At 40.0% G+C, this 26,998-nt stretch overlaps 1 protein-coding gene across 3 annotated transcripts in view; it reads right to left on the reverse strand.

The window, feature by feature from the left end:
- ANO1 (anoctamin 1) overlaps positions 1-26,998 on the reverse strand; it is a 116,148-nt gene that overhangs the window by 57,158 nt on the left and 31,992 nt on the right. For all 3 annotated transcript variants that reach the window (XM_034769756.1, XM_034769755.1, XM_034769758.1), the window contains exons 3-6: positions 14,147-14,325; positions 7,906-8,232; positions 2,537-2,635; positions 621-772 (exon numbers count right to left, since the gene is read on the reverse strand). In XM_034769756.1, coding sequence (XP_034625647.1) covers positions 621-772; positions 2,537-2,635; positions 7,906-8,232; positions 14,147-14,325 — 757 coding nt within the window. The remainder of the gene's footprint in view (positions 1-620; positions 773-2,536; positions 2,636-7,905; positions 8,233-14,146; positions 14,326-26,998) is intronic.

Genomic DNA, 26,998 nt, shown 5'->3' on the forward strand with positions numbered 1-26,998 from the left:
AGGAGACAAAAAGCTTTTGCCAGCCTCTGCTTTTTCCATTTTTCCTTACATGCATATATACACAATTTCAATTATTCTTGAGATCTCATAATGGGCTCAGACCTGTTCCTATTGAAATCAATGGCAAAACTCCCACTGACTTCAAGGAGAGCCAAATCAGGCCCTCCCCTTGTAGATGGTACACAATACATGTATTACCAGCCTCCTTAATAGTATATGGGCAATCAGTTATGTTTATCAAACCACACTCCTATCTACAAATCTTACTGAACACTTCATTTTTGCAGTGAAAAGGACCATAGTAAAACCATAAGTATTATGATATAAATTTATCTTTGAAGTCAAAAAGACATATTTGTTACTCTGGTCAGGAGGGCTGCTACATAAATGAACACAAATGCCACACAGAGATTCTTAAAAAGCCCAATTCCTGCACAGTGAACTAGATAAGATTTAACTTATTATGAAAAGGAAAAGTGACCATTTTAATGATCACTTCTGCAATATCAGTTCTGATGCACATTTTTCTATTAACCTATTCATGACTGTGTCTCAAGTGGTATTACAAAGGCTTGATCCTGTTGATGCAAACGGTTAATTTAGACGAAGCTTTCACTTACAAGTGTTGTTTCTCCCGGGAGAAGGGGTAAGAGAGGCGTTTCACTGTCTCTGGTTTGTGTTCTGCTACTTTTGGCTGGATAGGGTCTGTTATTTTTTGAATTACAGAATTAATTTTTTTCAAAAGACCATGGGCTTGATTTATCTGATACACCTGAGAAGAAGGAAATAAACAATTAATACAGTATTGCTCTCAAATTATTAATAAAAAGCTACTGAAGTATAAGGAATAAAACCATCATTTAAATAAATACACTCAAATAAACTAATAAGGAGCAGTGTGCTATTGCTCTACCTTCTTTAAAAGGTTGAGAAACAGATGGACAGGTTGTGAAAGGGGCAAATTGAGGCAAACTCAGAGTCCAATTATTCCCTAAGAGTCAAATCCTGCCCCTTATTCATTCCAAAGGATAAAGCTGGACTGCTTCACAGAGCTAAAACCATAGAGCTACTCTGTGGCCACTACAGCAGCTTAAAGGTTGAAGTAACTTCTGTGGCCTTTGTAAGCTGCTCTGTGGGGTGAGAGCAAGGACTGGAAGATCCACATAGCAATGGATTCCTTCTCCCAAGAACTGATGAGTGGTAACCACATCAGGAGCACACTTCTGACCTCCAGGGTGCCCAGGGAAGCTTGCATGTGAATGCCCTGCATCATGGGCTGTTAGCATCGCACCCATTCCATGTAATGGAACCACAGTGGATCTACTTTTCACCACTGCAGTAAGGGCAATTTGGGCCTTTGGTACCAAACAAGAGACAAAGTTATATAGGAATTGTATTAGAAGATAAAAGAAAAGAATAAACTTCACAGCCTGAACCACAAAGTTCCACTCTAAAGCCAGATACAAAAAACCTGAGGTGTCTAGATGAAGGGGTTTGGTTTGAGCTCATTTCTAGGTGCAGCCAAGTGAAAATTCATTCCTCATTTCTGCTAGTACAGGCAATAACTGGACTATGCCTGAAAGCTTAGAAACCTCTCACTCACTCGTTTGACAAAAATGCCCTTTCCTATGTGATACCATTGTTCCAAGGAGCTTAATGGCCTTAACAAAAGAGGAAACATAATTAAAGTAAACAAAGTGATAAGTGGGCTAGGATGCCACTAATACAATATTTAAACCAAAAGTTTAAATTTAGTTTTACTTGCAATAAATTACTTTGGGCTTTGAGGCTGTCTCTTGTTCCATTAGAGACTTCTTTCTCTGCAGTGTCTGGAACCGGCACTTAAGATATCATTAAATATTAATCCACCTCTAAGTTATGTTCACTGAATAGTACAGCTACATATCAAAGATTATTTAAATTTTGGTCTCTGGAGAAAATACAATATTACTTTTATAATGATACTTCAAATATTCCAAAGGGTAATTTATTCTAAGCTAATTTAGTTCCAGACCCTGCAAACACTTACATGCATGATTAACTTTATGCACATGAGTAGTCTCTGAGCTCAATGGAACTATTTGCTTGCAAAATGCTACTCTCACATGTGTGTTCAGGATTGGGACTTTGCTGGAGTAAGAAAAAATAAACATTCCACATAGTGTATATTTAAGAGTCCATTATCAGCTGCAATCTACCATTTCAAAAGGTACTGAAGGTATGAAATACCGTACAAACTCGTTTGTATCATGTGAAGAATAAGACCAGGAGCTAGGAACTCTTGATTTCTGTTCCCAGTTATGAACAGGATTCTTTCTGTAGCATTAGACAGGTTAATTAGGCATTCCTCCTCAATTTCCTTAGGTGTGAAAGGCAAATAGGAATTCTTATCTCCCTCGCAAAGTTGTTATGAGGATTAGTTAACGCTTGTAAAGTACTGGGAGGATGAAAAGCCCTACATAACTGCTGTGTGTGTGTGTGTGTGTGTGTGTGTGTGTAGGTGTGACTCTTGGAGAAAAAGAAAATGATCACTAACCTTTTTTGTGGGCATCTTGAGTTTCAGAAATTCTGCCTCCCGGCACAAAACATTCCAAGGTGCATGTATTTTTACGAATCCAACCCCATGTATTTTAGTCTAAAAGAGGAAGAGAGAGAGATGATAATTCAGATGAAATAAAATAAGATGCTATTTTTCTTCCGGTTTCATCACATTGAGGAATCAAGTAGTCCACAACAGACAACATTATAAATCTCATTTGTTTAATACAAAACTGGGAAACAACTGCTTCTAAATACCTACAATATTATCATTGAATAAATCATCTGATTTACTGTCCACAAGGTGCTCAAACCACAAACATGAAACGCCATTGTCCTCCTACAAAATAATTATCCCAAGGTAGAAAAATTATCTTATTTTAAAGTGAGAAAATAAGAGTTGTTTGGAAAATGAAAGGTATTTGCTATGGACAAGAAAAATATACCCAGTCACTCACATTTGAATCAGACAAGAGTATGTCTACACTGCAATTAAAAATTCACAGCTGGCCCATGCCAACTGACTTGGGCTTTCAGGGCTCACAGGCTAGGGACTGTTTAACTGTGATGTATATGTTTGGGCTCATGGGGGGGCTGGGCTGTAGGACATGGCGAGGTGGGAGGGTTGTAGACATACCCAAAAGGGCCTGAGCCTGTGAGGTTTGAGCATCTTGTGCAAGGTATTAAATGGATTGATGTAAATGCAGTTGAGGATAGTCAGCAGCGTCTCACAGCATATGCTCAGAGCCTCTAAGGCTCAGAATGACAGTCTTCTTGTAAGAAAGAAGCAAAAATGCATCATCTGCAGAGCTGTTGTATACATATGAGCTTAAATGGTAAACTTTTATATTAACACTACAGAAAGATTTATAGGAAAATATCCAATTTCTTCATACATTGGTCAGGATTCTTCCCTGCATTAGGGCTACTTTGTACTGTATGGCTGACATATAGCAGTCCTAAAGCCAGCATAGCTGACTATGTGAAGAGTTGCTGTATTGGTTCCTATAACAATCCTGCCCCCAGCCCTCCAAATGCTAGCATAGAGGGGACGGGCTTGGCTGTCCCTGCTGAATTGTGCAGAGTTGGAGTTCATTCATCTTTTCTATTATACAACTTATTTTTAACAAACATTTGCTCTCAGTGGCATGTTCCTCACTACCCCAGTAGTGACTCAGCTGCTGAGAGAGTCCATGCTTGCAGCTTCTGAGCTGCATGTACGGAGTGCAGTATGTAACTGCAAAGTGGAACAGATAGGACATGCCAATGCATTTCACAAGAGCAGACCGGTGACATTTGATTCGAGGCACACTGCTAGGCTTCAAAATCAGCAGTTAGCATTAAGAGGAAGCCATGGAGCTCATTAACACATACAGACCACAGGAATTGCTCCCATCTATTTTCTGTCTTCCTTTGGCAGCCAAGTTTACAAGTAATATTTGGGACTTCGGATATTTTTGTACCGTGTGTCCTAAAAGCTGCGGAGAAGATTTGACTTCCTTGTTGAAGTACCTACTTGCTTCATCTCTGGCATGCACATAAACGGAGGCGCTTTCACATGAACAGCTGTGTTATCTATGTGCAAAGGCAAGTAAGTCTGCCGAGAATTTTAAAGCCAGTAGTACAGGTATCTGAAGAACAGGAATCTTCAAAAGCATAACCACTCTCTTGTAACACAAAGCAAGGAAGAACCTGGGGTGATTCTATGCTTTCGAAAGTATATATACACTCACAAAGATGACAGATAACAGTATTGGGCCTTTTTGTTCCCGTGTGCAGTGGAAGTGCTGGAAACTTCAAATATGCATGAGGAAAAAAATGCCTTCCTCCTCCTTCCCCCCCAAAATAGAATGTTGTCTAGATGCCATCATGCCACTGAAAAGGGGAATCCTAGGAAGGTGTGCAACGAGCAAAAGGAGAGTGCCTTGTCCGATTCCTGTGCTTGTCATCCTCAACCATATGCGGTAGAGATTTTCCAACACTTACAGCCACCCGTGATCCTTCAGGCCCTTGTCGGATACACATGTATTTAAATGTACATTATATTGTGATAGTCGTTTTCTCCCCTTACCAGTTCAAAGAATTAGAGTGAATGGTTCTTATTCATCACACCAACAGGCTATTCCATTTAAACTGAGGTATAGTTTTAAACAGCAAAAGACTTCAATCTTTCTGGCTTTATCTTTCCATTCTTGCTGCTGTACTTGCTTATGCAAGTATAAAAGCTTGTTTTCAGCCTGCAATACTCTGCACCTGCTTTCTGGAAATACATTACTCAGGGGACATAAATAGTTGCCATCCTCCGATGTGTCATAGCTTCAAAAACATTTATGAGTTAACTTCACAGAAGAGAGTTTAAGCAACTTAATATAGATCTTCCTTTTAACAAGTGCTCACTTTTACTAATATTAAAGATCTGCAGTGTGACTTCATGGCTCTCCCAATAATGCCTTTCAGACTCAAGCAAGTGGCTGCAAGCATTTTGCCTTACACTCAAGCTTTGGACATGAAAGTTGACGTAGATCCCTGTGGCTCTCATCTCTGTACATTTCTTTTCTGTTTTAATATCTTGTATTGAGAGGACAGTGTCCCTCAGGACGGGTATGCATGATGTCCTAGTTTGAACTCAAAGACCTTCAACATTATTTAAAGTAGTATTATGTATCATAGGTGGGGACACCCTGCTGTGTAAACTATTTTAATCTGCATGACTTGGCACAAAGAGATTGCCAATCTACTATGGTAGTTTGCAAATTAGATGGAAGACTCTTGTTTCTTACATTTGGGAATATAGAACCTGAAATGGAAACTCATTTCACTTTTCCAGGGTTTGTCCTATCTGTACATTCATGAATGTTTAATGGACATATTGAGGATTTTTTAATGCACAGATCTAAGACCCAGCTTTTAGATCTTGTAAATAAAACTTACAAAATATTTACTTTCTCCCTCTGCAACCTCAGACATATTGACTGGATCAGTTAATTAAAACATAGTTGCTTCCTTTGAAATGAATCTGACCATGGCTATCTCTGCTAATCACACTGGCAGCAGATCACAAACACCCCCAATCATTTTACATAGTCAAACAGTCTTTTAATAGAACACATTGTTTTTGCTGTGCAGGTGAAAGGAGTTATGTACAGCATCACTGATCTCGAATTATAGTGGAAGGATGAAATAACATCTGAAATCCGCACTTAATCTAGACCATTTACACAAGGCCCCCATGAACAGATTTCATTCCTTTGGAGGCTAAACTGAAATGTGACAATTTCAGTGTAAGCTCTTTTTCAAACAGATTGGAATTACAGGTGGGCCCAATCCACAGAATTTAGATGCAGTTTGGATATTGACTAAGTTCAAGGGGTGTTTGAAGCTGGAGTTTTTTTTTCAGGCTCAGTTTTAGCTGTAATATTAAAGCGTCAGTGACTTCTGTTATAATAAAGGATACGCCATAACATGAACTTTCAAGAGATAGTCCTAAAATGAGAAACTTCAGATCTAGGTCAATAGTTTAAACACACCAATAGAAAGTTGTTCAATCTAAGGGTTAGGTCAAATTCACATCTTGATTTTGAACAGTCCAAGAAGTTCAGGGATGTTCATATCTCAAGGTTTGATGTGGGTCTATCTTAAGAACTTTCAAAAAGTCTCTTAAATTACAGATTTAAAAAAAATTCTACATATTTTAACAAGGAGGCTAATTATGAAGAGTACCATGTAGATCAGTTAAAGATCACTTTTAGCAATTCCATGACAATTCCCCGCCCCCCATGTCTGTATTAATGTTTTTGCTGTTTTAAAAGACCATGATGTTCAGAAGCCTAACTCTGAGATGTATTAAATACTGTAATGATTGACACTGGTCACCTCTTCTATACCTTCTGTCCTCATCCATTCCACTTTTGTCCTCAGTTCCTCTCCAACAGGGGGAGAAAGCTATGGCCAGGACAAACCCATAAGAGGGGTACAATTAGAGGGAAATACTGAATTCCTGAGGGAGAGAAGGCAGGATTTGCCGGCCTTAGGTAGGAGAAAGGGCTCTCCAAAATATATGGATATCCGGAGAGCCGCTGAGAAAACTTACACACATCTGGCCATCTGCAAAGATATCCAGGGCATTCACTGATGGCTGGCCCTTCTGTGGTACTCCCCTGGCTTCTCTCTTTCCCCAGCAGTAGGACTCCCTCAGGAACCATGCCTCTCTGCCACCTTGTTCCTTCGCCTTCCCCCCCCCCCCACTATCTCTCAGGGGCGAGAGGGGAGGGGTGTCATAGACAATAAGAGACAGGTCCTGAGGGATGGTGGGGCTTAATATTAATAGGGTCAGAACTCATTTCCATGGGAATTTCTTAACTGGTTTGTCTTGGAACAATGCTAGATAAAGACTTCTCCATGCCACTGTCTGGTCACCCTCCCACCCCAACCCACAGAAACCTGTAGTGTCTGCATGGAGGGCCTTGTGTGGACTAAGTGAGAGGGGAGTGTGTGAACAACTAAGGGGATTCTATTCAGACCCTCCACACCATGAGACGCTATATATGCTACTGTCCTGAATGTGTTCACAGTATATTTGCTTGTTTAGGCCATGAAGTTGATTAATGCTATGGACATTATATAGAATATGAATAGCTGAGAGAATCTGAATATTGCTACTGAGCATATAGAGTAACATTTTCCCAGTGGTTTCAAAATGTGCTATCAGTTTGTGTTATATTACATTTATGAAGCAGCAATAGTTATATCCTATTATGCAAAGACAAAAATTGAGGTAAAGTGTACTCTTCTCACAACTATTAGGGTTTACGTGTTACTGCTCTCAGCTGACATATCAGGCTCTTTGGGGCTGTTGATACCTATCTTAGTTTAGTGCAGACTTCAGGCAGTTAAGATCTAGAAGAACATTACACTTGTATACTTGTATCACCCATATTTTTCTAGAAAATATCTATCTGCCTGGAAAATGTCAGATAAGACAGTTCGAGAAGTGTTCCAGTTTTATTCTTCACTAAATGCTCAGAGTAATTCAATTCCTTGACGATGAAAACGCAATGAGAAGCCTGCATCGCATTTTTTTTTCTTGAGAAATTAAAATATGAATTTAACTTTTTTAAAACATTCACTTTTATATACTGGGAGATCAACTACACTATGGGCTGACCCAGTGAGTTGCTGAGATGACTGGTATGAAAGGGAGTTGAGGGTGCTATAAAAAAAATAAAGGCCAAAATACTGGGAGGCCATGAGCATCTGTAACTCCCACTAGAATCAACAGGGGTTTCAAGTTCTCAGGAACTGCTTGATATTTCTCAGTATTTGGCCCTTACTTATCTTATTAAGATAAGAGTTCAAAAGTTTATTTACATCTTCATCTCTTTCCAATTCCAGACCAGCCTCCATGAGGTTGCCTTCATACTCCTCTCTGCGGAATCTCTTATCATCTTCGTGATAGTCCATGTGAAGCTCACTTTCTCCCACGTCAAGGTGCCCGCCCTTCCCAGGAAGCTGATGATCCTGTTTGATACTTCGGGCACTTGAATCATTGTGATGAATTCGTCTAGTGAGCGTCTTACTGACTGAGGATTTCTTGTAATGGTAAACCAAGATGTAGTCCACTTTCCTCTTGCCATCTCTAAAATAGAGTCCATGTTTGCAGTTGGCATCTGGATCCTGACACAGCGAGTTTAATAACTGTGAACAATGGGGGAGGGAAGAAGAATAATTAGTACACTTGCATACAAGGACACCAAACAAACCAAACATTAAAAGAAACCACATTCACATTGTTTCTCCTTGTACAGAGCAGAGAACATCTTATCCTCAAAACACATGAGAGTTTGAGGACTGCCTCCTGTGCCACTTAGTCAAAGATTTTGCAAGTTAACACCTGCAATTCTGTTGATTGACCAGTTGGAGTCTTATTGGTCAGAAATAAATAGATAAAATGACTGGGATTTAATCTAATTACCAGCACTCTAGTTCATAAGTGAGCTACTTGGGGGTTTGATTTCCCCCCTTTGTAGGCTAATCTCCAGTAAGATCATCTGTCCTTCACCAAAGACATCTGTATTTTAATTCTGATAAGCAGATTAATTTCATGTGCAAACATTTCTCACTTCTCTTATCTATGGCTGCAAGTTTGCATCATCTGAGAAAGAGATCAGCTTAGCTAGAGACTAACAGGAGCCAGCTGGCTACGTAGCTGAGCCAAAAATGCAAGTGGATAGTAGACAGGGAACAGGGCCGGCTCCAGGCACCAGCTTGCCAAGCAGGTGCTTGGGGTGGCCACTCCGGAGAGGGACAGCAGGTCCAGCTATTCGGCGGCAATTCGGCGGACGGTCCCTCACTCCCGCTCGGAGCAAAGGACCATCCGCCGAATTGCCGCCGCAGATCGAGATCGCGGCTTTTTTTTTTTTTTGGGCCGCTTGGGGCGGCAAAAGCCCTGGAGCCGGCCCTGACAGGGAACCGGGTTCAGTCCTTGCTTAGTTTGATTTTTTTCTCATGTACAGCCCATGTCTCATTGCAATTTGATGGTAACAAAGGGATGTACTCCAGACTGGAATAATTCACTGCAAATTAAAACCTATTTACACTGGTATTATGAGATGCTAGAAACTCCTTTGAAACTGCAATTCCAGTAGAACCCTAAATCAATCATTTCTTTATTAATTCTAGACTCAACAGGGTAAATACAAAAAAATTAATATTAATAAAATATTAATACATAACACTATTTATACGCCTTTCTCATACATTGCGTTTCTCACACAATGCCAAATTCTGCCTTTGGATGTGCACACATAACTACAAGGGGAGAAATTGGCTAATAGATTTTACTTGTTTTCACAGTAAATACTAATGGCAGCAGTTACACTACAAAGGTTCAGGGGCCCTTGCTCATTTTATGGCTTTTAATTTAGCAGGCAGAATTTTAAGGCAAGAAATACTTTCCTCTGTAATAAATTGCTGGTGCAAATGGAAGCAATTGGCCATCAGTTGCAAATCAAAAAGTTCAATGTCCAACTGCAATATGTGCATCTGCAGTTTGTTTGGTACATAAAACAGTGGATGCAAGCATTTGGGGGAAACACAATTGTGTTCACAAAGAGGCCATCTTCAAATGAAGAGAACTACATATCGTTACCATTTTTGACCCGAGTGGCTAGTCAAAGTTTGCGGCCCTGGGATATCCCAGTTGGGAGCAGAAATTGGTAACAGATAGTTCTTTGATGCAGTTTTGTTTATTTACAAAAAATGTGCATAGTCCTGTGTCTCTAAATGCAAAAGGAATCAAATAGCAGGAAACAGTTTCTTTTGCTCATAAACATCAAAAACACTCTTTTCAGCCTGCATCCCTGCCTGAAAAACTCCTTCCAGATTCTTCCAGGGTCAGACACCCTGCTTTGGAGCTGCTCCTTTTGGCTCTCTCTCTGTCTATTAGGCCATTTCTACATTATAGATGCTACAGTTGCATAGCTACATCACCATTGCTGTGCCACCATACTGCTGTAGTGTAGTGGAGTCAGTGATGGGAAGCATTCTTCCACTGACCTAGCTGTGTCTACACCAGGGATTAGGTCAGGATATCTAAGCGCTCTGTTATGTTGACCTAACTAAGTGTAGACCAGGCTTCTGTCTCTCCCTGTTTCTGTCTGTTTAGCCTTCTCTCCTTCCTTCCACCCACACCGGACCTAAAACAACACTCAGCAAAAGCTCCTAGGTGGGTTCACATATGCCTTTTGTCTTAGGTGAGGGGCTTATCTTTACAGTTATGTTAATTGAAGGATGTGGTCATACCATATGGTGAGGTTTTAATTCAAAGTATTACAAGGTTTGACCTGCTCATAACATTCAGAGTGCAATTAATTTCAGCCTACAATAGACTCAATATTAAGGTCTTAGGACCAGATTAAAACAAAATCCTTCAGGATGCATGAAAAATATGTAAGTTCTGCTAAAAGGTCAGTTTTTATTGGAATGGGTAGGCTGATTTAAAGAGGCATCATCCCCTCTTCCTCTGATCCTGCACCAGAAGCACCTTCCACATATTTAGGGCTTCTTGGGTCTTGTTGAATGTGGCCCAAGTACATCTCTTTCTGCAGTATCAACCTACTGTCCTTCAAACCTGCAGGAACCTGCTGTCTTAGAACTCCTCCTGGGATAGGGCAGTTCCATACTTTATCTAATGTAAGCCAGTGCCTTCAGGGGACAAACTGGGCCCAAGATTTTTGCCTATTATTAGGCCAAATTCTGAAGTCATTTACACTCCGGCAATATTCTGACTTTGGCCAGCAATTCCCAATCTGCCCGAGTTGGAAGGCAGCCGATAAATACTTTAAATAGGGAGCCAGGCTGGGGTGACCAAACAAAAGTCTCTCTTGGTTTACGAGCATAGTAATAACATAGCTAATGGTAACGATATAATTTACTCATTGTTCATTTGTTGATGAGGGAAGAGCCCAGATGGGATCACTCCTTTCCTCAGCATCCACCTTCAAGAACACCATTTGGACATTCGGTTTTCAGGGGGCAATTAAAAAATGTGCAGATTTTGTGACAGAAAAATATTCTGGGATACAAAATACTTCAGTCTTCATACAGTTAAACCTCTTAAGTGCAACAGCCACTCTCAAAAGGCCTGGGAACTCTGAGGATTCCATCAAGATCATGGTCTCATTTAATTTTGAAAACTTGGGGTCAAATGATGAATTCCTCAATAAAATGCAGTCTGGTCTAAAAGGTAAAAGTTAGGGCCTGATCCTATGAGCACCTACTATTCCCACAAAGTGAATGGGACTTTCTGGGGTGCTCAGTAACTAATCAGTGGGCCAATTCTGAAACATGCCGAGTGTCTTCAATTCTTATTGAAATAAATGGGCTAGACTGTGGAAGTCACAAAGAAGCCATTTTTCAGCTCCCAGGTTCAGTAGCCAGTTCTTCATGGGATCAAGCAGATGGTTCTAGCAGATTAGAACAAGTGTGCCAGTTGTTTATGGCCTACACCCAATGGGCCACCTATTATCTGGAGATCATCAGAGAGCAGTGCACTGTGGCCACACCTTTCCCTACCCCCAGAACACCCCCAGAACAAATAGGGGTGGCAAAGGATGGCATAGAAGATTTATTTGCTTTCTGGTCCCTTTTAGCCAGCAGAAAGGGGACAGATTGCATTAAAGAATCTGGCCCAGTGGATGATGAGGACCAGTAGCACTTCTCTCAATTGGGCTCTTCCTTTGCAAACTCCATTTGTATTTCAAATGTTTGTTTTTAAATCTTGAGAGATTGGAGTCTTTCCATAGTTAAGGTTGCCTGTCTCCCTCCCTCCCTCCCTCACACACACACAAAACACACACACACTTTAGAGAATAATTATAAATTTTCACCTTAATAAAAACAGATGTTGTTCACTTTTGGGCGGGGGGGCGGGGGGGAAAGGAATGTTGTAATGGTTTTTGTCATGTTGTTTCCCCCAAGCAGCATGGTCAACTTACTTAAAATGTGTTTTATTCCAGAGTGTTTGGTGAGCTCTAGTGCATATGTTTGGATTGGACAGTACAGATGGTTTAATTTTAGAGTCATTCACTAATGATTTGCTAAGGTTTAAGAACTGCACCAGTGCTCCAAAAAAGCATGGGAACAGCACCAAGAGTCAGAAACAGAATGGGAACTGTACTGAGGATCCAAAAAAGCAGGGAAATGTGCCAATGCTCTAGGGTACAAAAAAAAAATATGGCTCCTTCCTCTCTCGGTCCCAAATGGACTCACATTTGTACAGCTTTCATTCCCACATGATCTTCTACGGAGACTATAAGCACTGAAAGGATTCAACCAAGTATTTAAGCAGCTCATGTGCTCATTTCATTTTCTAAGCCCAACACAGAATCTAATTGATCTTAGAACTTGTTAAAATCACTGGGACAGGGAAACACAGAGACAAACACCTCCCACCCCACAGCTCAAACACAAATCTGGGTTAATATATCAGAGACATTGAGATTCTCAGCTCTGTATCCCCTCTCTTTCCCTTCCTTCCCCCCTCCCCCGCCACACCTCACCCCCGAGTCCTACTTAAACTGAGGTAAAACCTGATCGGTTAAGGACTTTAAGAAGTCCATAGTCTTGGCCTCAATACAATTTCTACAGTATGAGGATATCATGAAGTCCACATCTGAACTGGCAAGGTGGAAAGATTTTAAGAAGCTTGCAAGTACAGCTTGGAAGAAATATTGGTGCCGTTCTATTAACCAAGCGGCTACACTCCTGTAATCTATAATATAATATCATTTATGTACTTGGGGGAGAATACACAGTTCCACATGGCAAGTAAATCAGGAATTTCTTGCTATAATGCTATTAAAATGCTAAGGAAATTCCCAAACCAATAACTACATTAACCTGGAGTTAAGGTTGCGAAGATATTGGTAGGCCATATCCTCATTTGATATAAATCAGTGTAGCTAAATTGAAATAAGCAGAGCTATGTAGATTTACACCAAATGAGGATCAAACTGCTCAATCTAAAGGTAAAACCACTAAAAGGACATTTTAGTTTTAAATCCCCACACTTAGGAGGCTGTTCATGGGCTATTCTTCACTCCCAAGTCAATTCCAATTAAGTATTCTTTCTCCATTGTGGAAGATAATATTCTATTTCTACTACATTTGCCTTGATCATTTAACATTGTTGTTTCAGCCCTTCTTAACCTCTATTCCCTCATCTATTATTATTAATCTTATTATTAATTTGTATAACCATAGTGCCTAGGAACCCTAATCATGGACCAGGACCCCATTGTACTACATGCCGTACAAATGGGGGGGGGGGGGGAGGAGACAGATCCTGCCATAAAGAGTTTACAATCTAAGTATAAGACAAGAGATAACAGATGGACACAGATGGACAAGGGAGTTCAAGGAAACAATGAGACAACATTGATCAGCGGGATAGCAGTGGTATCAACACACCTATACACATTCTGACCTTTTACATGTATTTGACATTACTGATTCCTAACCACCTGGGCATCTACATTACAACATTTAGAAATTACTCCAGGGGTATTTAAGGTACAAACATTCTAATTAAAAAATTGAATGACGGCATAACAAATAACAGTGAAAATCCATTCAGACAACAGGAATCTATACTGCAGGTTATTGGTGTAACATTATCAATGCAAGCAGATGTGTAGCTTTTGGGTGCATATTTTTAGACATTTAAGGGTTCTCTTCAATACAGCCACACAGATTCAAAAAGCTGCCATTGCCTCGTTCGCTGGTTTGTTTAATCTGGGAATAAGCAGCCCTTCATATGATTTAGCTCAAATTAGGATCCCTCAATCTCTTCCACTCTCTTCCTCCTATATATGAGTCAACAAAAACCCTTTAGGAGTTGCCTGTATTGTGGTTGCTGGTAACTGTTCACATCTGACAAGGAATAGTGCAGAACTCACACTATCCAAATCCCCAAACATATATTTTTAACATTAATATATTTTTGCAGCGGGGTGATGGTGCTGAGAATAAAAGCACTCGGATTCCAGGGCGATGAGTCAGGGTACAAAACCCCAGAAGATAAGTAGCATCTAATAACTGCTCTACTCACTGTACTTTCACGCTGGATGTATCCGATGTCTTCAATAGCTCGGATGTTGATAATATGAATCCCCTTCTCCTCAGCAGGTAGAGAGGAATATTTCTCATTCACTCTCATTGCAGTCTTATTCAGAGCCTCACCAAGATCTTCTGGCAGAAATTCCACCCCATGAAATGCACTGTCAGTGTCTAAAAGAAAAAGGAACAGGTTGGTCTAAACACTTTCATCCCAGTCTTAGTCCCTCCCAATGTACACCATCTGAAACATAACCAGTTCTTGCCTTTCTCTGCCCCGCCTTCCTTCTCTGTTCCCACCCTTTGTTGTTCCTCCCCTCTCAGCCTTACCTCCTGCTACCCTGACTGTGCCCTCAGCTCTTTCCAGCTCCCTTCTGGATAATTACTTAAATTGCTTTCTACAGTGCTTATTAAAACTCAAGATGTGTTTTCTAATGGTCTCTTCTCAGCCCCATAGGGACTTGAATACATTTTAGTTAAAAATAAAATTATTCTGCACATTAGCAGCAGAGTGGATCTTGCATGCCATTTTCCCATTGTACAGTAGAATTTTTTCCCCTATGTTGGTTACAAGGGACTCCACATTTTTTACCTAAAAGGCAAGGCCACCATTTTGGGGGAGCAGTTTTGTACAGGAGCTCTGCTTGCAGTGCACATCCTAGCCCCAGGCAGAGCTCTTAATTGCAGCACAGCCTGAGTGTGAAATGTGAGTTCTGCAGAGGAGAGGTGCTGCTCCCAGCTTGTGCCCCCGGGGCAGGGAGTCCATATTTTGTTTACAAAAAGAGGCAGGGTGATTAAGATAAGAAAGAGCTGGTAATTAAATTAAGCATCTGGAAGTCATTAGATGAGCCTATAAAACAGGAACCCCTTTGCAAGGGGCTTGGGGTGGGGGCAGTGTTGAAGACAGAACACAGGGGACTCAGAAGAAATACAGCCCAAGTTACATTCAGAAAAGAGGGAGCTGTCACGGGGATAGGTGAAAAGAAGGGGCCAAAACCAAGGGAAGGGATAGCAGTGGTATAGATAAAGTTCCCACTCTACCTGTGGTACTTATGTGGCCACATCACCATAGTATCTGAGTGCCTCACAATGTCTAACCTATTTATTTTCACAGCCCCTCTGTGAGGTAGAGCAGTGTTGTTATCCCCATTGTACAGATGAGGCACTGGGCACAGAAAAACTAGAGACCAGATTTTCAAAGGTATTTAGGTATCTAGTAAGACTTTCAAAAGTGCCTAGAAGGTTAGGTGCTTTGTAAGCCCCACTAGATGCCTAACTGCATCTTTGGGTGCCTAAAAACCTTGAAACTCTGTCACTAAGGCACTGGCCTGAGGTCATAAAGGAAGTCCATGGTGGGAGTAGAATCCAGGTATCTCAGGGCTAGCTCCCCATCCACTGAACCAGCCCCTTTCTCTGCTGGGGGAAGAAAAAAAAAAAAAAAAAAAAAGAGACTGACAGATGGGAGCAAACCAAGAAGGGCTGCTCTCTGAGACTCCACCAAACAGTCCCAAGGCGGTTGGGAAGGTTGTCATGGCAGACACCATGAAAAGCAGCATAGAGGTCAGGAAGTATGAAGAAAGAGAGAGTACGAGAGTCAGATGAGAGGAGATCACTAAACCCCCAAGGAGTTGCAGGTCCTGCCATACGCTGGGTTGCAGAGTAATGGCTGCTGTGAAATTTTACATTTTAATTCAACACCATTTTGTTTTGAATTTTTTTTTTTGAGTTTGAGTAAAGGCAGGAATGAGAAAGTGTTGTAGACGTATCAGATGTGTTTATGTCTCAATTTCTTAGGGTTTCAGCTGTATTCAGGCCAATTCCAGAGCAAAGAACAGAAATTGCATCCATAGAGTCCATAAAGTCAACGATTATTGTCATGATTTGTATTATTCACTGGGCACCATCTATGTGCTCAGCACTGTTCAGAATGTCAGAAAACATAGTCCCTGAACCAATGTGTATAAAATGTGTAGCACTGGATAAGATGGCTCAGATATTTAGGTGTATAGATATTGAGCGCATCTTAATATCTATGAGTGGAGGCACTGATGACCGTAGGAGTTTTACCTGTTTAAGGACTGGAAGATTTGACCCTCCAACTATTTTCAAGAGGAAGAGCTGCCCAGAGCTCCTGTGCCTGTTTGTTTTCCTTTCCTGCCTGCAGTGGTCCTGATATACTTCAGAAGTCTCAATTTGTTTCTCAATTTTAAAGTGTTTGGTTTTAAATATTCTCCTGTGAGAACTGCACATCAGTCACTGTAGTGTTGTGTTTAAGAGCTTTCTGGAAAGTAACTAGCCTTTAAACAGAAATGTAAACAGTGTTGCCAATTCTCACGATTTTGTCATGAGTCTCGTGATAATTATTGTTTTCCTTAAAGCCCGGCTCCTGGAGTCAAGTGGATATGTGATGATTTCAGCCTTCATTCTTAAAGAAAAAGTAAGTTTCTAGCCCTTGTGGCAGTGGAGAAAGCTTCAAAAAATGTGACCCCTGTGCAGCCTAAAGGTTCAAAAAGCAGAAGGCAAATAAAAAGAACACCAAATCTATTATTTTTACATAATCTCATGATTATTGGTGAGCCTGCCTCGTGATTTTTGAACATTTGGGGTTGGCAATACTGTGAATTATAGGGGTGAATCAGGGCACAGCATTTCACTGCAAATAAAATTCTGCAACATTTTACAAATTTCATTTTTCTCTTCTCTGAATTTATTCAACCCATACTTCAACCATGAGGTACATGTTCAGAAGGGGGCAAGTCAGGTAGTTAATGACAAGTTCTTGTGCCAGAAATTCATTCTGTGGGTGCAAATTGGGGCTGCCAAAAGGGAGTCTGGTACCTAACTAGGCTGATAAAATTCCCTTGTATATCTTTAATACAAGTTATACAGGCAAAGAAGTTCTTTGGGTTTTTTGAGTTCATGAATTCTTAGCTTAATCTGAAATTGCCAACCTTCAACCAAATTCAAATTTACTATTTCAGATTTGGCTCAGCTGTAAGAAATTATTTGCCACAATAATATTCTGTAGAGGTGAATTCCATTGTGAAATTAAAGGTTGGCTAAAAAACTCTATATAGCCTTTTAACCAGTTTGAACATATACTTATTGTCACAGCTGGCACTACAGAAACACATACTGTGATAAGGGCCATCACAGAACATTATAGCCTGTGATAAATATCAACATGGAAATATATACTGCAATAGATTTTACAAAACCTCAAAACCCAATGTGATCTACTCCCATTGAACCTGCATAAAACCCAAAGTATGTATCAGTCAAAACACCTTTTGTGTTGTGATAAAAGCTACTGTGTTAAAATATCAATATTTACCTGTAGTTCTACTTCTAGAAACTCAATAGAAGCTTTAGGCCTGATTCAAAGCTTCCTGGACTCAATGGAAAAATTCCCATTGACTTCAATGGGCTGTGGAAACGCTTAGCAATTTTGAGGTATATAAGATGTGAGTGACAAGCACCTCACAGAGAACTGAGGAACTGGAGAGTGAAAGTAAACAAAGGCTTGAGGCTGCAATCCTCACTCATGCAAATTAACACTGCAGTCAGTAGGTGCTTTCCTAAATAGGATAGCTGGATTATGTAAAAGTTTCATCTTCTAATACCACATAGAATTTACAACACAATCCAACATATGAACTAGCTAATATGTTTTATTGAACAAAACTTGCATTTAAACTTGAACTCTTCTGCACATATTGTATTGTAAATATATTTTATATATATTAAAGTGCTGTGTGTGTGTGTGTGTGTGTGTGTGTAACAAAAAAAGTCAAATATTAAATTTAATAAAAAAATTTATCATTTTAAAAATTACCCTTGCTCTAATCCTCCCCGCCCTCCAAGATACTAGTAAAAATGAGATAAGGTTGTTTGGAGTACCTTAACTGGGTGTTTTTATACTATCAAATTCTGAACTGAATTTGCAGTTCCTGCCTTTCTAATGTTTGGTTGTTAAAATGACAATGTTCTTGTGTGTATTTTTTCCCTATAAGGTTATTGATACTTCCAAAAGTGTAACTCTAGCTTAAAGTCGTTTGTCCTTATAGTCATTAGAGATTTCTTTAGTGTTTTGATAAAGTTATCAAGAAAAAAATTCTGGTACCTCAATGTATCTACATATATTTTTGACTAATTACAGGATATAAATTACATTATATCCTAGATTTATGGAGTTTTACATGCTAGAATGGCACTAGAATTTCTTCAAATTGACACCTGTAGACTTAAAAAGTTTTCTTTCTGACTGCTTTGCTATGGACTTTAAGAAGTCTGCATACTTCATTAAGTCTATGGAGACAAAAAGTGTCCCTAACATCCAGTATGTTTTACTAAGGACTTTGAGGTATCCTTGCAAGGCTTAGAATCTCATTTGTAATTATTACATTAGTTCAGATTCATTGGGTGATATGATTATCCTGGCGTTTTGAGGATTAGGGCAGAGGAGAGTTCTTGCTCCAGGCTCAATTAATCTAGTGGCTTCAAAACTCACTTAGGCTAGGCAGGGCTAGAAGGTGGATATTGTAATACCTTCCAGATTCCTTGCAGGCTAGATGAGTTCCACAGAAGGACATGTAGGAGTTAGCTGTTCCATTGTAGTGAAGGCATTGACCCAGGATCTGAGCGGAGATGTGTACGTCACCTTGGCATATTTCTTGTGCTTGTCAGAGATTTGGGGCAGCTATCCTTCTTCTTTAGAGCTATGGGATCCAGATACTAGGATTCTTTGGAATTCCCATTCAGTTCCCATACTTCTTTGAAAGCTCTCATGCCACTTTAAAACTATGTATATTTCCCACACTTCTTCAGAACCTTGGCACAACTGTTGTGCTTCTTGGAAACCTGGATGCTCAGCACCCACACTCCTTTAGAATGGTGTGCATTTCTGACACCTTCTTCAGAATACTGGTGCACAGCTCCATGCTACTTTAGAACTGTGGTGCTTTTCCTACACCTCTTCAGTTTTGTGGCACAACTATAACTTTTCTTTGGAACTTAAGCAATTCAGGAGAACCTGGATGCCCAGCTTGCACACTGCTTTAGAACGGAGGTGCCACTCTTCTTTAGCATCTGGGCATAGATCCCAAACCTTAGCAAATCATTAATGAACAAGTTCAAACAACAAAAGGATTTTCTTTGAGGAATGTAGAGGTGTGGCCAGGGTTTCACTGGAAAGCTCAATGCAACTTTATATTATGGAACATTAACTATTTTAATCATTCATATGTACACACAAATATAGGAAAAAAATATATATTTACACACCCGCTCCCTACATATATGAAGGTGATATCCCTGTGCTAAGTCGCAGAATCCTAAGGGCTGAGTCATTCATTCTCTAGCTATGTAGTGTTCAAATGGTTCTATAGCATATATTGAACATTACTCTGAATTTTCTTGTGCCTGATAAAATCCCAGTGACTTCATTGGGACTTTTGAGGTCACCAGGAACATGGGAGTGGATCATTACCTCTTTCCTAAGCTAAAGAATCTGTATATACCTTCAGCATAGTAAAATGTGTGTTTGTGAACTGAGGGGTGTTTGTCTAGGAGTTATCCAAGAATTCTAAAACAGATTAAAATACAGTGATGCAGCAAAACATAAGCATGGATAAAGGCTTAAATAAAGAGAAAATCGGAAGTGGTTAATTGAGCCCTGTTTGTTGTGAGGTTGCATTTTTGAACATAAAATCATTGAGTCTACAATGGGATATATGCAAGATCAGACTGGAACTGTCCAGATGACTCAGTGCTATTGTGTGAACTCAAACAATCACCCATCTGCCAGTATATATTTACATCTGTGTTTGCACACCAGTAGCCTGGCAATATATGAAAGAACAAAATGTAACCGTAGTAGGTAAGGAACCAAACATTTTGTTTTATTATGACTACGAGAAAAATACGTGAAATGCGAGTACTTTATTGATATAATCCTAGTTAGAACAAGTTTGCAGTCATTTTCTACATCAGAATGTCATAATATAATTTAATATTGGATAGGTCAATCCAAGCCATTTAGCTAAGATCCCAACCTGCATGTAATTAGTGAATTCAAATTTGCTATTTGGCATAAAAGGTAAAAGCACTCTGGTGCAAACCATCAAGTTTATTTTTGGGATACTGTTCAGAACAATAAGCATAACTGAATTTTAGTTTGAATGGCTTATGGCCATACGTTATACCTCAGACCTTCCCTTTGTATTTTAGCAGCATTTAAACAATTGTTGAAGCCACTTTACATAAACGAAAGTCTTGATTTGGAAAACTATATGGATTTCAATTCCTATTTTATTATAAACATATTAAAAAACACAATTCATGTTTTCTCTGATTTGGAAAACATTTCCAGTGGTATTTATAGAAATATTAGTATACATAGAAAAATAGCATGTTAACACACTCTCACTCTGCAGAGTCAAGGGCATAACCTAGTATTTTTTCTTAGGATGATGCCTTTTATGGAAATTACCAACTTCACTGTCTCTTTACCCTAAGGTCATTCTTGATGTCCCGGGAGTATGACTATCACAACCCTTTCTGTTAGCCAATCCGAACACATGAGATGCATGTAAGTGCTGATACAACTACTGCTCTCTCAATGGCCAACAGAGAGGGCCAATAAGCTATTTCTTCTCTATCCTGGCCCTTGCATCTCATTAAACCTACAGGTATGTAGTATATAATAAAATACTGTACTCTGTCTCACCAGCCTTGACCATATATGAATTATGATGGTGTTGTATGCACCTGGCTAAACAACATTTAAACAATAGTTTCAATGAACTGGGCATGCCCGTGTTCAGTCAACATTAGGCATAAATGTCTTCTATTTTCTTGACCTGTGGTATTGCCAGGCAATTCCATTATTCATTAATGTCCACGTCTCTATATCCCTGAAAATTCGTGAAGATAGGTAGATTCTTGATTTGTATTTATGTGTCTTTAGGGAGAAATCACATTCAAGATTTTTGATCCACAGAGTAACTGGTCATAATAATTGCTGTTCTTCAGCAGCAGTTTTTTTTTTTTTTTTGTGGTGAGCAGTATAGATTGGGAGAGTAGGACAGTGATGATGAAATACTAATATGGACCCTTGTTGCATCTCTCGTGGACCATCTCTCTCTCCCCCCACATTTAGGCATTAAGGAGATGAAAGTAACCCAACTATAGGCCAAAAATGGCCAATGGGCACAGAATGCAAGGATGGGGAAGGATGATGGGTTTGAGCCAGAGCTGCAGCATTCTCCCCTTCTCCAATAAAGATTTATGCCTCTCCATCTGATTACTTGTGGTTGTAATCCCATGAATATTTGGGAGGATCAGTCATTTGGAAGGGGAAGGAAAGCCAGCTGAAAAGGAGCTCAGAGGTGTACAATATCATTCCCTAGCAGCAACATGGAAATCTTACCTGAAAATCCCCTAGGGCTTAGTGCTGGTGGTTTGAATGTTAACTTTCACTCTGCAGCTCAGATGGAGGGACAGGTGCATCCAATGAACGTCTTCAACATTTTGAGGCAAGCTATGCTTAGGGAGGAGGGACTAAGATAAAGAGACTGAGGTACACTCTCCATGGAGTCCCTGCACTCTAGGGAGTTTTCCTCTGGATCCTGAGACATCCTTTCCTAAAAGAAATGATGTGGCAGGATTTCCACTGGTTTTCCGCTGAAAAGTTTCAGAAGATGTCAAAAGCAATGTGGCCTTTTTGTGGAGGATCCTGTTGCTTTGTTTCTTATGAAGTAGGTTTTGTTTGTTTGTTTTTCCAGGAAAGAATGTTGAAATGTTACAAACAATATAAGCAAATATCTGCTGAAAATTCAAATCAAACTGAACTCAAAGCTTCTTAGATTAGGAAAAGTTTAAATAATTTATTTTGCTTGAGATCTAAAAATCTTTGCACTTATCTGAACACCTTAAGTTTAGAAATTGCCAGTACTTCCCTGGCTTAAATGTAGTCTTTAGGCACAGCCCCCATACAGTTTTTAGGTTGGGGCATAAATTGCATCACTCCAGGAGTAGCCCTGGGACACTACAACCCAGGCTTTTGAGTCATGATTCCACTTCTGTTGGCGTGTTCTGGAGGTGAAGGGAGTGAGTGGTAAGGGAGGGAGCGGATGGTCTATTACAGCAGCAAGTTATGACCACACCCCTTCTCCCCCCCGGCACCAATATAACCAAAGGGGCACTGGCCAGAGAGTGAGGACTGTAACCAATTCCCAGCTATCTGCTCAGAGGTGAGCTTTGGACTCCGGGTCCAGGCAGGCTGCCCCAGGGTACAAGGAGAAGGTAGTCCAAGTCACAATGTAGCCCCCTGAATAATTCCAGTTAGAAATATAGTGTTACAACAGCTTTTTTTTATTTTCTTCCAGTAATTCTGCTTCTGAATCTGAAAAAAAGCTTTCAGTTGCTATGATCCTATGAATCTTTTCAGGTCCACCAACCAGTTATTCCTCAGGGCACTACCTACTGTTGGAGGCTGCATTTTTGTGGTGGAATGTTGTGTTACATATACAAGGTCAACTCAATCTTGTGATGTCCCCTTCCATTCTTAGAAAAAGGGGGTGGAATTCCCTGGTTACTTTCCTAATATGAATGCAACAAGTCAGCCAAACTCTGCCTAGAGGTAGATGTGTGAGTGCATGTTTTTGGGAAGAAGGCCATGCATGTAATAACCAGCTTTGTCAGACAGACAATCCTCAGGGAAAAAGAGGTACTCATGAAACTTAAAACCCCAGAAGACATACAGTTGCGATGAAAAACAAGCAATAATCAAGCACTGGTCAAACAACTAAGGTTGGTAAAGCACAGCTGCAAATCACATACTTGTATGAACCAAAGAGAAAGCAGCCTGAGGGAGGAATATTATGAATAAGAAAACCAGAAGAGACAAATTTTACAATAGTATTTTTTTTCCAGGGTGACTGTTAAGTGGGACAGTGAGGGGGAGGGGGAAGGGAATGGCACGTACAGGAATATTTTTCCCAATGAATTCCCTTCCCTGTTGAAAACATTTGTTTCACTTTGCTCAGACTTTAGAAACATGATTGTTAAGACTCTCATCCAAACGGTCCTCTCATAACTACAAATGGATTATTTTCTTTCATGCAAATTTGGGACTTGATCCTGCAACCTTAACTCACTTGAGTAATACTCCCTCCCTTTGACTTCAGTGGGAGTACCCATGGGAACAGGACTTCAGGTGTGAATAAGAGCTGCAGTATTGGACCCCCTGGTTGCATAGCAAAACAATTTGTTTAAATATTTTTAGTAATAAGCACTTACGGCCATTTAATTTTAATTAGAATCAATGAACGATCAGCAGGCAGGCTGAGTGTAACATACAGCTCTCAAGTAAAGTATGTTCGCAGCTAAATGAATACCATGAAATCACCCTGACTGTATGTAAACAAATTATTGCAGATAGCTGAATGAAATGTTTCTCAGAGAGAATTTAACTGAAGTTTTTTTTCTTATCTCATATTCATTTGTTTTCTATTTAAGGATTATCTTTAAGAAAATGGCTGGAATAAATACATCTAAGTTTGAAACCTCAGTTGTTCCCAACACACACTGAAATTCAACAGAGAAAAGCACATTGTCCTGCCAACCTTTGCATGAATATAAGGATTAGAGTCTCTCATGTCAAACAAAGAATTACACCTCTACCCAGATATAACATGAATTCGGTTATAACGTGGTAAAGCAGCGCTCCGGGAGGTGGGGCTGCGCACTCTGGTGGATCAAAGCAAGTTCGATATAACTCGGTTTCACCTATAATGCGGTAAGATTTTTTGGCTCCCAAGGACAGCGTCATTATCAGGGTAGAGGTGTAGTTTCATTGCCACATAAGAAATATGGGTCTGATTTCTACAGTGGTAATGCTGGAGAATTTAAAAATCATTCAGCGATTAGCAGTAAAAATAAACAGGATTTTTAACTGTGTGAAATAATTGTTTAAAAATCATATTATAGGTCCTTCCCAAAAGGGGCTTTGGTATTGCAAATTTGTTACTAGAATCCTTAAAATTAAGGCACCATGTTTATCACTATTTATTGTATTATGGTAGTATTCAGAGGCTCCTAACCTGGTCATTGTCCCATCATGCTGGGTGTATACAAAACCCATGTTAAGAAAACTGCTTGGTAGTCTGTAACAAATATATTTGTTTGCCACTTGTACTGACTTTTCCCCTCTCTAGATTCTACATTTGGGTTATACTGTGCTATACTTCCGCCTGCTACGAATAAACAAAAATTGCTGTTTCAAAGCAGAATTTTCTGGAAATCTGACTTTCCACAGCATGGCTTTGTGGAAGATACATTACCACCTAGAGCAGGATTCTCCCTCAGCACCCCCTGCTTTCCTTTGATTTTCTGTCTACCTGAAACATTCAGAGATACAGGTTGTTCCATCAGGCTTAAGCTAAGCGGAGAACAATCTTTTCCACAAAGTTGATCCACTTGCCACCTCCTCTTTGTTTTCTTTATACATTTTAGTGCTCATAAAAAAAAAACCAAACAAACAAAAGTCCTGGATTAACAGACCTGGAAACTGAAATCCTCTCCTTGTCTCCAGGACAAATACAGCAGGGATAATGTCAAGGAACACTCCGCCACCCCATCCCACCAATGTTGCTCATTTCTGACCTATGGTGAGAAGACAGTTCAGTCTCCATGGTCCATTAAAACCTTTACTGAGAAGGCCACTACTTTATTCTACACACAATATTAATAGGTTCTTGTGAGGGAAGCTATTTATTTGCATGACTAATTGAATAATTTGCACAATTCTTATTATCTACGTACCCCACAGTTGTTTATGGTAATTTACAGCCAAATAAAAGAAACAATGAGCCAAATTCTGCTCCCATTATACTGATGAACATGTGGGATAATTCCAGTGAAATCATTCTGTATTTACATCACTGCTACTGAGAGGAGAATCACTGGAACCCCTGCAAAATGATTACAATTGAAAGGCCTTAATCCTGCAACCCTTACTCACATGAGTTCAATGGGCTTACTCAAATGAGTAAAGATTACTCCAGTGAGTGTGTTTTGAAGTGTTGGATCTGTGCCAGGGGCAATAGAAAAGAGAACAAAAAAGAAAAGAGGGTAGAGCAGGTAATGAAGGGTGGTTAATTGCTTTTGTAGCCTATGAATTCTGATAGTTCCTTTTAAATGGAACTTTTACATAATTATTATTAATTTGCATGGCCCATGGGAGAAGGGATGTCACGCCTAGTGTGAGGAGCAGTGCAGGAGAAAGGACAGAGGCGCATGTCGGAGAAGAATATTAAGATATGTTAGTCTAATATATATGTTTGAGCTATCACAGATATCGATCTACTGCTTTCTCTTGTTAATCCAAAATTAGTAAAAATGTAAAATGCACTTAGCCATAACAGCTTGCAATGCTGAACTTGTACAAGTGGGGGTACAAACAGGATTACTTTTATTATTTTAGCATCTGGAGGCATTGGTGGCTCCATTGTGCTACCCACTGGGCACACAATAAGAAGACAGTCCATGCCCTATATAATTTACAGTTTAAGGCCCTAATCCTGCAATGATTTATGCACATATTTAACTTTACACATTGAGCTCAATGGACAACTCACTGCATAAACTTAAACACATGCATTAGTACTTGCAGGGTAGAGGTACAAGTAGACTACATATTGTTTTGTCTATATATTTTATTGTAAATTAATACTACGTTGTGCTCTACCACCTTTTGGGTCTCTACAGAAGCATGTACAGTAACTCCTCACTTAAAGTCCTTTCGCTTAATGTTGTTTCGATGTTACGTCCCTGCTCCATTACAGAACATGCTTGTTTAAAGTTGTGCAATGCTCTCCTATAACTTGTTTGGCTGTTTGTTTTGTTCATGGCTGGCAGTCCCCTATACGCCCCCCCACAGTGCCTCCCGCCTGCTGGCAGACCCTGTGGATCAGCGCCTTCTCCCTGCTCCCCCCCCCCCCCGTCTCCTACCTGCGGCAATCAGCTGTCTTGTGGCATTCAGGAGGCTGGGGGGAGGGGTGGGGGAAGAGCGAGGATGCGACGCGCAGCCTCCCCCCTCCCTCCTGAATGCCGCAAACCAGCTGATTGCCACAGGCAGGAGGAAGGCGCGGGAGAGGGGGGGCGGGAGCATAAGGGAGCTGCGAGCCTGTTTAATACATGTATTAAATTGCTTGTTTAAAATGTATATAGTGCCTTTTGTCTGGCAAAAAAAATAAAATAAAATAAAAATTCCCTGGAACCTAACTCCCGCTATTTACATTAATTCTGATGGGGAAATTGGATTCGCTTAACATCGTTTCACTTGAAGTCGCATTTTTCAGGAACATAACTACAACTTTATGTGAGGAGTTACTGTATGTTACTGAAGATTTTGCACGCATATAAATGTGGTCTAAAGGCCACTTAGTGTTCCATATCTAAATGCTGCCATTTCACCTTACACTGTTATACTGTCAGATCTCTCAATCTACACACGGCTGAGCTGAATCTGTTCTTGTATGGGAGATTTACATAGAACACCAATAAATAGCATGTATTGCAAAGTGGGGTGGCCTTGATTCAACAGGTAGCCCAGAGAGTTGGTACAGAACAAATGCCTCAGCACTATGTTAAGAAATTCTGTGCTTAGAGAGGTAGTATCTGTAATCATTAAAGATCTCGCAGTTTCATCTGGATGCAGCCATCTTCTTCATTCCCTGTCCTAAACTGTAATGCAGTGTTACGGTATGATGTTAATAAACTGCTAAATTTCATTGGTGGGTGAAGTGATCCTTTTCTATCACCTTTTCAGTGAGAAAGTACAGGG

Source organism: Trachemys scripta, chromosome 4 (genome assembly GCF_013100865.1).
Source record: "Trachemys scripta elegans isolate TJP31775 chromosome 4, CAS_Tse_1.0, whole genome shotgun sequence".
NCBI lineage: Eukaryota > Metazoa > Chordata > Testudines > Emydidae > Trachemys > Trachemys scripta.